The sequence below is a fragment of the Chanodichthys erythropterus genome, chromosome 10 (genome assembly GCF_024489055.1).
Source record: "Chanodichthys erythropterus isolate Z2021 chromosome 10, ASM2448905v1, whole genome shotgun sequence".
NCBI classification, from domain to species: Eukaryota; Metazoa; Chordata; class Actinopteri; order Cypriniformes; family Xenocyprididae; genus Chanodichthys; species Chanodichthys erythropterus.
In genome coordinates, this window is record NC_090230.1 from 33,719,447 (window position 1) to 33,732,835 (window position 13,389).

Below are 13,389 nucleotides of genomic sequence, written 5' to 3' on the forward strand. Positions count from 1 at the left end.
CCTTTTTGTAATAAGTGTACATAGGCTTTTTTTTTTGAGGTAGGCTACATATCTGTAACGTTGGGAGCTGTGACGACAAGGGGTAGGTCTAAACGCAGGCTTTATTAGAATGAGCGTAGTTGTACAGGCAAGGGTCAAACACCAGCAAACAGAAACATAAGGGCAAGGCAGAAGAATAATCCAAATCACAGGCAATGGTCAAGACAGGCAGCAAACGGTCATCAAACAAGGGATAAACAGTCCAGGTAATATTGCCTATCCAATTCCTTAATGGACTCGAAAATCTACAAACTAGGGAGATTAATAGTAGGATTCTTGCTTAATAATATAGCTAGTCAGAGGAGCTCACTAGAGTGCATCTTTCCTCACAGCCTGCATCACGTGATTCCCTTGTCTCTATAATTTTTTATTAATAAATTTGTTATTCCTTATTCAAATTTGACATAATCATTGCTGGACTGCCTGGATCTCACTGCCTTAAGTTTTTGCATCAAGTGGAAATAAATCAACACTGAATTTTCTTGAAAATGGCAGCTTTCTAGAGTACATCTTCTAGAGCTGCTGTACAGCCCAAATACAGCCCATTACTTTCCTGTTATAACTGTAAAGCTGCTTTAAAACAATTGTAAAAAGCGCTATATAAATAAAGGTGGCTTGACTTGTGACGGGTAGGTTTAGGATTAGGAAACAGAATATACAGTTTGTATAGAATAAAAATCATTATCTCTATGGAAAGTCCCCATAAAACATGGAAAACCTGTGTGTGTGTGTGTGTGTGTGTGACAAACATTTCCACTTTTTTCTTTAGTTCTTTAAACTCTACACTACCAAAACCACAAAAGAGCCTTCACAATCCCAGATCAAGGTGAAGAGATTGGCCAAAAGTTGTCCCGGTTGAGCGTGGGAGGTCACAAAAGAGACTATGATAATATTAAAGTTGTAGCTGTAAGATGTAATTCATTCTGTAAGAATTATGTTTTTTGTAGTGCTTTTAATACAATTCAAGCACATCTTTTAGCTAATACATTACTTTAGGGTTGTCAAAAGAAAGTCAATACTTAACCCTCTACTGCACACATGTTGATGGCACATGACAAAAAAAACCTAACATTTTTTTTGGTTCATTTGGAAACATTTTATTGACAAAATATTTTTGTTGTATCAGGGCAACGCTGTGCAACAATGGTACAGAATCATAGAGAACATTATTATCAAAATCCATTTAAAAAAAAAAAATGTCAAGAAATCATTAATTAAAAAGCAAAAAACACTTGAAAGACATTGATATATTGAATATGATACATGCATAGGTTTGTATCATGAAGTGTGTCATGCCATATCATGTACTTCATTTAATAAGATTTCACTCCATACGAAACTTCAAAAAGAAGTTCTTCTCTGCTGTGAAATACAGGTCTATGTTACAATTTTTGCACATCACTGCGTGTTCCTGCACACCCTTCCTGGGTATAACACATTGTGGCCAATGTGAGGTATTGGCCAAAACATCCTCGAAAAGTACCCCTTATCACACAACGTTGCCCTAAGGCAATGAAAAGAAAAACTGAATTTCTGAACATGAAATAAAAAAAACTTCATAAAACCTGACAAAAGTCTTCTCTACACCTTCATACACACACATATTTTTATGTACAGTTCATTTAATTTTAAATGAGATTACTAAAGCAAATAATCTTGCCTTAATCTTTTCACACCATGTGCTCCTGTGACCATGGTGCAACCAAAACAGGACGTCCCACCTTTAAATGGTGCTTGATAGTGACTCTCACACCTTTCTGGACTGCTCTTTGGTCCGACCTTTCTAATGCATAATTTAATTAAAAATGTACTAAACATAGGGCTTAATAAAACGTTCCATTGCCTGAGGGCAACGTTGTGCTGTAGAGGGTTAATTTTTAAATTTTTAATTCCATATTCTTCACAACTTCCTATTTTTGTCTCCTCTTATCGCTAGTAAAGCAGTGAAGACTTACATCTCTTCTCTTGTTGCCCTTTGACTGAAAATTACAACCAAAAGCCACACAATGAGGCATCGTATATTATATTCCGAGTTGTAGCAACAGGGTAGCGTCAATGGCTCACTGAGTGCAACCATTTGACCTCATCAATGTAAAATGCACTGTGCACCTAAACAAAATGGCCCTTCATATGTCATGGATTTTTTAAATAACATAAATCTTTCATGGGTTTTCTACTACATATTTTAGTAAAAGAAATCATTTACATTTTATTAAGCCATACAAGTCTTAATACCCGGGGTTCCCTTTAAAAATGTAACAGTACAAATCTTTCTGCCGTAGTATTAATTATTGGGTCAATCCGGTACTTGATGAGGTTAATTGTGCAGCACAGACAGATTTTTTGATTATAACAGGAGTTTTCACTCAATCAGTGAGCTTGTGCTGCAGCTGAACTGAAGTGATATCAGCTTCATTGATTATAAAGCCAGCGCTCTTTACTCGCTTTCTGTATATAGCCCATTCATAATTTGAGTAAAGGTTTATTTTTCATTCTGCATAGTACACACTTCAAAGATTCTAGAGTGACAACTGAATTAAAATGAGAGATTGAACTGGAGTTGGAACATGCAACTGGACGATGATCTGAAGATCACAAGCAAATCTACAACAGAATGGCTGAAAAAGAAAAAAATCAAGGTGTTGCAATTGTTCAGTCGAAATCCAGACCTCAACCCGACTAAAATGCTGTGGCAAGAGCTGTGCATAAAAAAAACCCACAAACCCCAAAGTTCACAAAAAGTTGTAATTTCTGCAGGCTATAAACATCTCGTGAAAGTGAAAATAGGCCTATTAAATTCAATAATAAATTTTTAAATATTTGTTAATTGCTCTTTTATTTATCTTGTATTTATGTTGTTTTATTTTTGTAATGTGATTTTGTAAAGTCGTACTTTTGTTATAACATAATAGGCATATTGTTTTTATAATGGTTACTATTAATAGTGTAAGTTTTTTGGAGAATTGTATTAAAACCAGACCAAAAATCCTAATAATAAATTAAATCATAGTAATTATTAATGTAGGCTAATAACCCAGAACAATTAAAAAACAAAAACATTCAAAAATGTACAGATAATAACAAATTAGATTTCTGTGATATTTTGAAAACTCAAATTAATATATTTTATGCTAATAATGTTATAATATTTTAATGATATGAGTAAAAATATAAATATGTAATATATTGCTTAGCCAATAGTTAATTTTTCTAGCTAACATGCTATGGTCATTAAATGGCTTTCCTGAGGGAAAATGCAAATCTATTGAATTGCATTTGATAGATTTCACTTTCAATAAAATATTTGCGATGGGTTTATAAAAGATGTTTTTGTTGCATTTACACTGTTCTGACCAGCAGGTGTCACCAGCATGTGGTGTTTGGAACGGTTAGTTCGAAACTGAATCATTTTGCGAATTGACCTTAATACCAGGTCGAAACTGTCTCAAAGTAAAAGGAGTGGCCCACCTCCTGTCCTTAAAATGTTTTTTTTTTGAGAGCTGCTAATCCTTTGAAATATTTCAAACTTTTCTGAGAATGTGAAGTGGAACAATTGTAGTAATTGTATTTTCTCAGTCAACATTTTTACTACACAATTTTCCACTAAAAGTACAAAACAGGGTTACACTATGAGTATACACTGATCAGCCACTTAAAACTGACAAAGTGAATAACATTGATTATATCATTACAGTGGCACTGGTGGAGGGATATATTAGGCAGAAACTGAACAGTCAAGACTTGGGAGGCAAGATAACATAACAATGATATTTATTAACAATTAGCAAGCAAAATATGGTAAGATAAAGTTCTTTGGCGTAGGGCCCGTCCGTAGCTCACATCTTGACTGGTGCGGAGTCTGCATTTTCTGACTGAAGATGAAGGCAGGGGTGTAGCTGACCCCCCGGTAAGTATGGACAGGGACCATCCTGGTGGTGGTGGGGAGGATGGAGGTGAAGGTTGGCGTCAGCATCTGCAAACTCAGACTTGTGTAAGTAGCAATCTTACTCCAAGTATTAGATAATGATTGGTTAGATCTAAACTAGCAAGTGTCAACAGCCAAAAGCGCCTACGACGGGCATGTCAGCATCAGACTATAGTGTGATGGAAGAAGGTTGCCTTGTCTAATGAATCATGTTTTCTTTTTGATCAGGTGGATGGTCGTGTGTGTGTGTGTGTGTCATTTAGGAAGAGATGGCAGCCGGATGCTGTATGGGAAGAAGGCTAGCAGAGGCAGTGTTATGTTCTGGGCAATGTTAGACTGTTCAGACCACATACACCCCTTCATGGCAATAGTGTTCCCTGATGGCAGTGGCCTCTTTTTTGCACCATGCCATACTGCAAAGAAATTGTTCAGGAATGGTTTGAAGAACATAAAGAGTTCAAGGTGTTGCTTGGCCTCCAAATTCCCCAGATCTCAATCCAATTGAAAATTTATGGGATGTGTAGAACCAACAAATCCGATCCATAGAGGCCCAACCTTACAACTTGCAGGAGTTAAAGGATCTGCTGGTAAAGTCACAATATTAGACAGGTTGTCTTAATGTTGTGGCTGATTAGAGTATATAACTGTGTACATAAGTGTTTGCTGTGGTTCATGAAAGACAATTTTGATGAACTTTACATTTTCATGTTGCCTTCTATTTTACTTCTCTTTTGTTATGTTTTTTTTAAAGGTGCAAAGCACATTTTGTATTTCAAATAAGTTTGTATACTAACATTATATCAGTTAATGATATATACAGTTATGAAATGTAAAATATTCAAAATGTATGCTTACCTTCTTAATTCTTATCATCCAAACCATCTGTGGCTTCAGTGAAAAGACAAAAGTTTAACAAGAACAATGCTTTCTTATCATGCTGATCTACAATTTTAAGAAGTAAGTAACAGTCAGCTCAGTGACTCCACCCAGCAGTATTACACCATGTTTAGCCAGTGAGAGCTCACTGATCGTCTTCATCATGACCATCATCATCTCTCTGCTCCTGATGGCCTCTCTGCTGCCACACCTGACCTTCACTGGTGAGACTGATTATTTAACAGCATATTACGATGACTTTTACAAGTGTTTAATTGGTATGTGCTGAATAAGTTGACTAACAGCCAGGGTGGGAGAGTAACGAAATACATGTAACATAGTTACGTGAGTTACTTAGTAAAATTTGAGTAACTGTATTTCATTACAGTTACATTTTTAAATGGGTGGTAATCAAATTACAGTTAGATCTGAAAATTATTTTAGATTACCAGAGTGATTACTTTAGTTAATTTTTAATATTAATTTTAATATCATTTACAAACCTGATTCCAAGTTGGGACACTGTACAAATTGTGAATAAAAACAAAATGCAATGATGTGGAAGTTTCAAATTTCAATATATTATTCAGAATACAACATAGATGACATATCAAATGTTTAAACTGAGAAAATGTATAATTTTAAGGGGAAAATAAGTTGATTTTTTAATTTCATGGCATCAACACATCTCAAAAAAGTTGGGACAAGGCCATGTTTACCACTGTGTGGCATCCCCTCTTCTTTTTATAACAGTCTTCAAACGTCTGGGGACTGATGAGACAAGTTGCTCAACTTTAGGAATAGGAATGTTGTCCCATTCTTGTCTAATACAGTCCTCTAGTTGCTCAACTGTCTTAGGTCTTCTTTGTCGCATCTTCCTCTTTATGATGCGCCAAATGTATTCTATTGGTGAAAGATCTGGACTGCAGGCTGGCCATTTCAGTACCTGGATCCATCTTCTACGCAGCCATGATGTTGTAACTGATGCAGAAGTCTGGCATTGTCATGTTGGAAAATGCAAGGTCTTCCCTGAAAGAGACGACGTCTGGATGGGAGCATATATTGTTCTAGAACTTGGATATACCTTTCAGCATTGATGGTGCCTTTCCAGATGTGTAAGCTCTGAGAGACACTGCCACTCTGAGAGGCTCTTTTTATACCCAATAATGTTGCCAATTAATCTAATAAGTTGCAAATTGGTCCTCCAGCTGTTCCTTATATGTACATTTAACTTTTCCGGCCTCTTATTGCTACCTGTCCCAACTTTTTGGGAATGTGTAACTCTCATGAAATCCAAAATGAGACAATATTTGGCATGACATTTCAAAATGTCTAAATTTTCAACATTTGATATTTTATCTATATTCCATTGTGAATAAAATATAAGTTTATGAGATTTGTAAATTATTGAATTCCTTATTCACAATTTGTACAGTGTCCCAAATTTTTTGGAATCGGGTTTGTATTTAATTTAAACATTAATGTAAACTGTGACGGGCAATTAATGTTAACAGGAATTGGTGATTCTCTGGCTCTGACACTGCAAAAGCATCCTAAGCTACAGTTCTGCTCGTAAGTTTCATACCCCTTGCAGAATATGCAATATTTTAATAGTTTAAACAAAATAAGATGCATGTTATTTTTATTTATGTATTTTATTTTTTGCATGTTACTTTTATTTAGTACTGAATAAGCTATTTCAACAGATGTTTACATAAGACGAAATGACTGAATTTATAAAAAATGCCCCATTCAAAAATGTATATACCCTTGAATCGTAACTGTTTGTTTCTATTTTCCTGTTTTGTAATTGTTTTGTCTTCATTTTTTCTTGTAATTGTAAAAAAAAAAAAAAAGTTAATTGTAACTTTTTATCTCATAATTCTAACTTTTTTTCTATAAAAGTTTATATCACAATTCTGATTTTTTTCTGGAGAATTTTGTGAGATTATTGCTCACTGACTTTATAACTTGCAATTCTGAGAAAATGTCAGATGTGAAAGATAAAAATTCTTACTCTTACAAAATAAAAACAATTTGTTTATGTGTTACATACTTATTAGTATTCCAGAGTATTATAAAGTATTTGGATTAAGTAACAAAACTTGGGTAATCTAACGAAATATGTTACAAATTACTTTTTAAAGCATGTATTTTGTAATCTAGTGAAATACATTTTAAAAGTAACATACCCAGCCCTGCTAACAGCAATGTTTCTCTCAACTCATGTGAATGTAGGTATAGTGAATGGAAAAGAAGCCAAACGCCACTCCAGACCTTACATGGTTTCTCTTCAGAAGAGTGGGAAACATTTCTGTGGTGGATTCCTCATTTCTGATCAGTTTGTCCTGACTGCCGCACATTGCTGGAAGAGGTAAGAGATTGTTTAGAGTGAACTGCAATGTTGAGTTAAAATTACTTTTGACTGATAATGACTAAAGTGTAACCTGTATATCAGTTATGACATAAATGACCATTTCCAATACGTTCTTTCAACAGATATGATAATCTGATGGTTGTTGTTGGTGCTCATGACTTAAGGGACAGCAAGAGTTCAGATCACATCAGAGTGAAGTCCTACATCCCTCATCCAAACTATAGGCCTACAAATAAACCTCATCATCATGATGCTGACATCATGCTTTTGAAGGTAACAACCTGTAATATAGTTTTTCAAAATAATATCCAGTCAAGAAACAGTAGCACAAACCATTATGTTTGAATTTCTATTGCAATTTCTTGCTTTTAAAATTACTGAAGGGATTTAAATCGTTTCTGTGTAAATGGCCTAGAAAATAAAGTAGCAAATAAAAAAAACTCTGCTTCTTTAATAACCTCAAAAACAACAGTATAATCAAAAAATTTTAGTCATATAAATGATTGTTTATTAAAAATGGTTGTATTTTTTAATTATAGCTAAAGAAAAATGTCAAACTAAACAACAAGGTTGGAGTGATACCATTACCAAAGAAAGGAGAAGATGTCAAAGCAGATACTGCCTGTAGTGTTGCCGGCTGGGGAATGCTGACTGATGGCTTAAAGAGCAATGTTCTAATGGAGGCAAAAGTGTCCATAATAGATAACACAGAATGTAGAAATAGATGGGGAGCGTTGTACTCAGTCTCACAGATGATCTGTGTATATGGACGTGGTGGAACCTGTAAAGTATGCAAAAAAGATGATTCACAGACTTTATGGTAATGTATGAACTGGTTTCACTACTGATGTGTTGATCTGTGTTTCTTAACAGGGGGATTCAGGAGGTCCTTTGGTTTGTGGAAACACTGCTGTTGGTATCACATCTTTTGGTTCACGTCGTCACTGTAATTCACCTGAGCATCCTAATGTGTATACTAAGATTTCACAATATATTCAGTGGATCCAGAAAGTAGTCAGAAATGTATAGTGACTTCATGGAAACTAAAGAAGGAAGAAATGTTATTCTTGAATTCTTCCATAACATTCTTTCAATAAAAGTATCACATGGCAAGCATCAGTTATAAAGTGTTCTCATTGTCACAACCATATATAATTTAGACAACACCCTCACTTTCCAGTCATGGATTTTTAATTATAGCTAAAGAAAAAAGTCAAACTAAACAACAAGGTTGGAGTGATACCATTACCAAAATAAGGAGAGCGTTTGTATCCTGTCTGCCAGTCTGTTATTGATCCTGCCTGTTTCCGGTTTATGATTCTCTGCCTTCTGCATTTGGACTGTTTATTGTTATCCGGACTGTGAACGATATCTGCCTGCCCTGATCTACTGCCTGTATCCTGACCATGATTCTGCCTAGCCCTTGCTGTTCCTGTTTGCCCCTGCTCTGACCCTGCCTGTACAACCACGCTTACTTTAAATAAAGCTTGCAAATGGATCTCTGCCTGAGTCCCGCCTTGTTACAAATATACAGAAGGATACATCTCAAGATATCAAAATATTTGATAAAATTTCAATAAGGTCCAACCAAAATTGTACGGTCTTTCTGGTAATTAAAGTGGTGCTTGTTTCCCTCTTGTTTCATGTAGTCACAGGGTAAGTACAATAAAAACACACACAATCTGTTATCACTGACTCTGAAACCTTTATATGAAAAAACAACTTAATTCAAAACAGGTTTACAACACTTCTTATTCATTTCTCTTGCTTGGCTTCCTCCTCCTCTTGTTCTTCTTCTATTTCAATCTTTCGACTGATGAATCTAAAGAAGGAATCCCATGAAAATGGATGGCATCCAACATCTGCGTGATATTTCGCGTGAGTTTCTCTGCGCACTTACGACACTCTTCAAATTACGTCAATTTTCAACTCTCATGTACACGCAGATGACAGCTGGTCGGAAGCATTAATCTACAGTTTCAAAAATTAAAATATTTGGTATTTTTCTTACAAACCCTTATTGATTCACTTAAGAAAACACTGATTCATCCATTGGAGTCATATGGATTACTGTAGTTATTGCTGTTTGATGCTTCAGATTTTAGGAACACATGAGCTTGCATTATAAAGCATTCCCAGAGATTAATTTTTTTTTAAAACCTTTGTTTGTGTTCATCTGAAGAAGGGAAGTCGTACACATCTCGGATAGCATGAGGGTAAAAGATGAGTAAATGGTGAGGATATTTCTGGGTGTACTGTACTTCTTTTAATGCATACAGAATTTAAAGAAAGAAAAAGCAGAAGAGGAACAAGAGGAGGAGGAAGCCAAGCAACCGAAAATAATAAGAAGTGTTGTAACATTAAATCTGTTTTGAAATAAGTTGTTTTTCAAATAAAGGTTTCCAAGTGTAACTTACCCTGTAACTACATGGGACAAGAGTATACATACACATATTTACTTTATAGGTACACTATAACCGGAGGTTACGCTGTAAATACATTGTAATTATGCAGTACTTTCTAGGCTGTAATCTAAAGCGTTACGGCAAATTGTAACTTTACAGTGTAAGCATCATAACAAAGTATGTTAATACAATATGGTTGCCAATGCATATTGTTATAGGTCAGGCCTAAAATGCAAAACTCAGTTTTAAACAGTCCTTTTTTACCACAAAAATGCATGTTTTCTTCCTTATCTTGACAGAGGTGAGAACCTAACAGTTGATGTTGGAGCTCATGATCACAATCAAGTTCTGTCCACCGTGAAAGTCTGATAAATGACATCAAACTACTTCAGGTAAATGACTATGGTAGGTTTAGCAGGGCAAACTGCAATAAAACATTTGTAATGTTAGTGACTTGACATGGACTCACCAAACAGCAGTTACAGAGACAAAGCTAGACAAGATACAGTTCTTCTTCTTCTTCTTTAGGGTTTAACGGCAGCTTTCATCCATTAGCATTGCACAACAGTTTATTTTCCTGTCATGTCCATTACATCATATTCTCCCAGTCCTTGGTAAAAAAAACTGCAAATACTCCTTCTGCCTTGTTCACTCTCACCACTTTCCTTCATTTCTGTCCCTGTTAGACAACTTTTCCTAACTCTCCATCATCTTTTTCCTCTGATCTTCATATTGTCTGCAACTCTTAATCACATGCTCTATAGTTTCTGAAACCTTACAATAGCCACAAAAAACAGTTGGGTAAAAGACATGGTAATGACAACCGACTAGTGAGGATGTTTTACTGGTCCTCACTATTTAAAAATGCTTATAAATTAGCCAAAACATGTTTTTATTTAAATCTAGTGTTTGGCACATTTCTGTGATGGGTATAAGTTTAGGGTTAGGCCATAGGAAATATCATTATACTATTAAAATATCATACATTAATTTATTAAAATTTCATATAAAATCAATGGGAGTCTATGCAATGTCCACATAATATAGTTGTGGTGTACCCTACATTATGGGATGAAAAGATGGCAATGTATGAAATACTTGTCCTTGTGGGGATATTTTTTGGTCTCCACAAGGAAAGGAAGCTTACAAATCATACTAATAAATCAAGTGATGTTTTCTGAAAATGTAAAAATCAAGGATTTCTGGGTGTGCTCTTTGATACCAATTGTTCATTTGAAAGCCATTTCTAGCATCTGTAAAACCACATTCTTCCATCTTAATAATGTATCTAAACTATGACATATGCTCTCAATAACAAAGTTGGTTCATGCGTTCATGACCTCAAGGCTAGGTTATTTTAATGCTCTACTGAGTGGTTGCCCTGTACGCTTAATAAACAAACTCCAGCTGGTCCAAAACGCAGCAGCTAGAGTTCTCACTAGGACCAGGAAAACACTGCATTGGCTCCCTATTAAACATTGTATACATTTTAAAACCATGCTAAAATCTTACAATGCATTAAACGATTTAGCTCCCCAGTACTTGAGCGGGCTCTTATTGCATTATAGTCCTTCATGTCTATTGCGATCTCAGAATTCAGGTCAGTTGATAATACCTAGAATATCAAAATAAACTGAAGGCAGCAGATCCTTCTCCTATTTAGCACCTAAACTTTGGAACAGTCTCCCTAGCAATGTTTGGGAAGCAGACACACTCTGTCAGTTTAAATCTAGACTAAAAACACATCTCTTTAACCTGGCATACACATAACACATTATCAATTTATATTTTCAAATCAGTTAAATGATTGTTAGGCTGCATAAACTAGGTCAGCCAGAGCCAGGAACACTTCCTATAACACCGGTGTACTTGTTACATCATAAGAAGAATGTCATCTACACTAACATTAGTCTCTCTGTTTATCCCGAGGTTTACCATAGTCAGCCGGATCCGGGCTGTATCTAGATCAGATGGAGGACCTGCACCCTAAATATGACCCCAACACATCCCTGAAGTGTCGGCAGAGATTGTGTCACCTAGACTATCCCCTGTGAAGGCCCCATTGATATAACAGACAGTAGCACAGATCCTCAACAAACCTGTCTTCATACTACCTCCATATCAGTCTCATCCATGCTTTCCTCAATTCTTTTATGTCGGGGAATCATGAAAACTGGGGTAAGGGTGTCGTCATTAAGAATTAGCAGCCGGACACGCTGCAGTAACATCGACAAGATGATTCAGCCATTAGTTTTGATTGCGTTGCGATGGGACAGGAAGTAACGATACACTGATGATTGTACCGTGGAAATAAATCAACACTGAACTTTCTTAAGCTGGACGATGCCACCATTCTAGAGCACATCTTCTAGAGCTGATGTACCCATTATTTTCCTGTTATCACTGTAACGCTGCTTTGAAACAATCTGCGTTGTAAAAAGCTATATAAATAAAGGTGACTTGACTTGTTACGGGTAGGTTTAGGGTTAGGAGACAGAATATACAGTTCGTAAAAAACATTATCTCTAAGGAAAGTCCCCATAAAACATGGAAAACCTGTGTGTGTGTGTACATGTTTTTCTATCCCAAACTCTGAAAACCCAACAGAAAATGAGATATTCTAAACTTTTGCAGTTTTTGCCATTTCCAGATGCTGTATTTTAATAAAGTCTTTCTAGAGCTTTTATCAGATCAATGTCATATTTGGTCAGTCTAATCTAAAGGCCTTTGCAAAGTTAAATTGCGAAGATCTTGAGATTTTGCTGAAAGGCAAGACCATGGCATAAACATAAAATGTTATGTTTCATCATGAAACAGGAAACTTGGGCATACAATGTCCGATCTGCCCCAAACTTCACATGTTTTATTAAAGTCCTGGCCTGAAGACATCTACATGACAATATTCAGTTACAGTCAAAGCGCCACCTGCGGGCAACAGTAAATGTCATGTTTTACACTGTGATTAACTCTGAGATTTAACCAGAACAACATCATATTTGGTCAGTCTAATCTTATGGCCTTGATAAATTGCAAACATTTTTGCCATGAAAGAGGAGGTTGTTGTAACTCAGGCATACAATGTCCAATCTGCCCCAAACTTGTGTAATAAGAGTTCTGGCCTCTACATGCGAATATTCAGTTAGTCAAAGCACCACCTGCTGGCAGTAGGAAACGTGGCACATCAAAATGACTTATTATGCCATATTTCTCTTATATTTACACACTCAATTGTATGTCTCGCCCACTGTTCACTGTGTTCCTAAGGCCAGGGGGTGGTGGTGCTCCCGGGTGAGAGGGACCTTTCAACCCTGCTTGCAGCTTTAATTAGTGCCAAAGCCCTGAAATGGCAGAAGTCCTATTGTTTTTCTACGGACTATTATATTTTTCAACCATCCGGGGCATTTTGGGGGCCTTAACATGCTCAAAAACTCTTGAAAATTGGCACACATATTGGAATCTGCGGCCATTAGGACGCCACAGATGCTGGGACCCAGGCATGGCACAGGGGCTCTACAGCACCCCCCTTTGAATGGGATCCGAAAACTATCAAACACGCTTGCATGTATTAGTATGAAACTCGGTACACATATAGACCTCATCGGGCCGAACAACTTTCATGCTCTAAGTTATACGCCTCAACAGGAAGTCGGCTATTATGGGTTTTTTGAAAAAATGCATGCTCTGGAATTTGATATACTCCTCCTATGCAATTAATTCAATCACTACCAAACTCGGTCAACATAAAGTCATGACACTGAAGATGCTAA

General features: G+C 36.1%; 1 protein-coding gene across 2 annotated transcripts; it reads left to right on the top strand.

The window, feature by feature from the left end:
- The first annotated feature begins 4,972 nt into the window (after positions 1-4,972).
- LOC137028529 (complement factor D-like) lies at positions 4,973-8,964 on the top strand. 2 transcript variants are annotated; one of them, XM_067397418.1, is made up of 6 exons: positions 4,990-5,064; positions 6,355-6,412; positions 7,079-7,214; positions 7,340-7,490; positions 7,757-8,005; positions 8,091-8,964. In XM_067397418.1, the coding sequence occupies exons 3-6, from the start codon at positions 7,123-7,125 to the stop codon at positions 8,244-8,246; spliced, it is 648 nt and encodes a 215-aa protein (XP_067253519.1). In that variant the 5' UTR covers positions 4,990-5,064; positions 6,355-6,412; positions 7,079-7,122; the 3' UTR covers positions 8,247-8,964. The 2 variants fall into 2 exon arrangements, with proteins under 2 accessions (XP_067253518.1, XP_067253519.1); XM_067397417.1 differs by lacking the exon at positions 6,355-6,412 and having other exon boundaries at positions 4,973-5,064.
- Positions 8,965-13,389: the final 4,425 nt, after the last annotated feature.

Coding starts and splice junctions, on each gene's coding strand:
- LOC137028529 (XM_067397417.1), top strand. CDS start 5,004: ATGACCATCATCATCTCTCTGCTCCTGATGGCCTCTCTGCTGCCACAC. Junction 5,065..7,078: donor GCCACACCTGACCTTCACTG/GTGAGACTGATT, acceptor ATGTGAATGTAG/GTATAGTGAATGGAAAAGAA. Junction 7,215..7,339: donor GCCGCACATTGCTGGAAGAG/GTAAGAGATTGT, acceptor TTCTTTCAACAG/ATATGATAATCTGATGGTTG.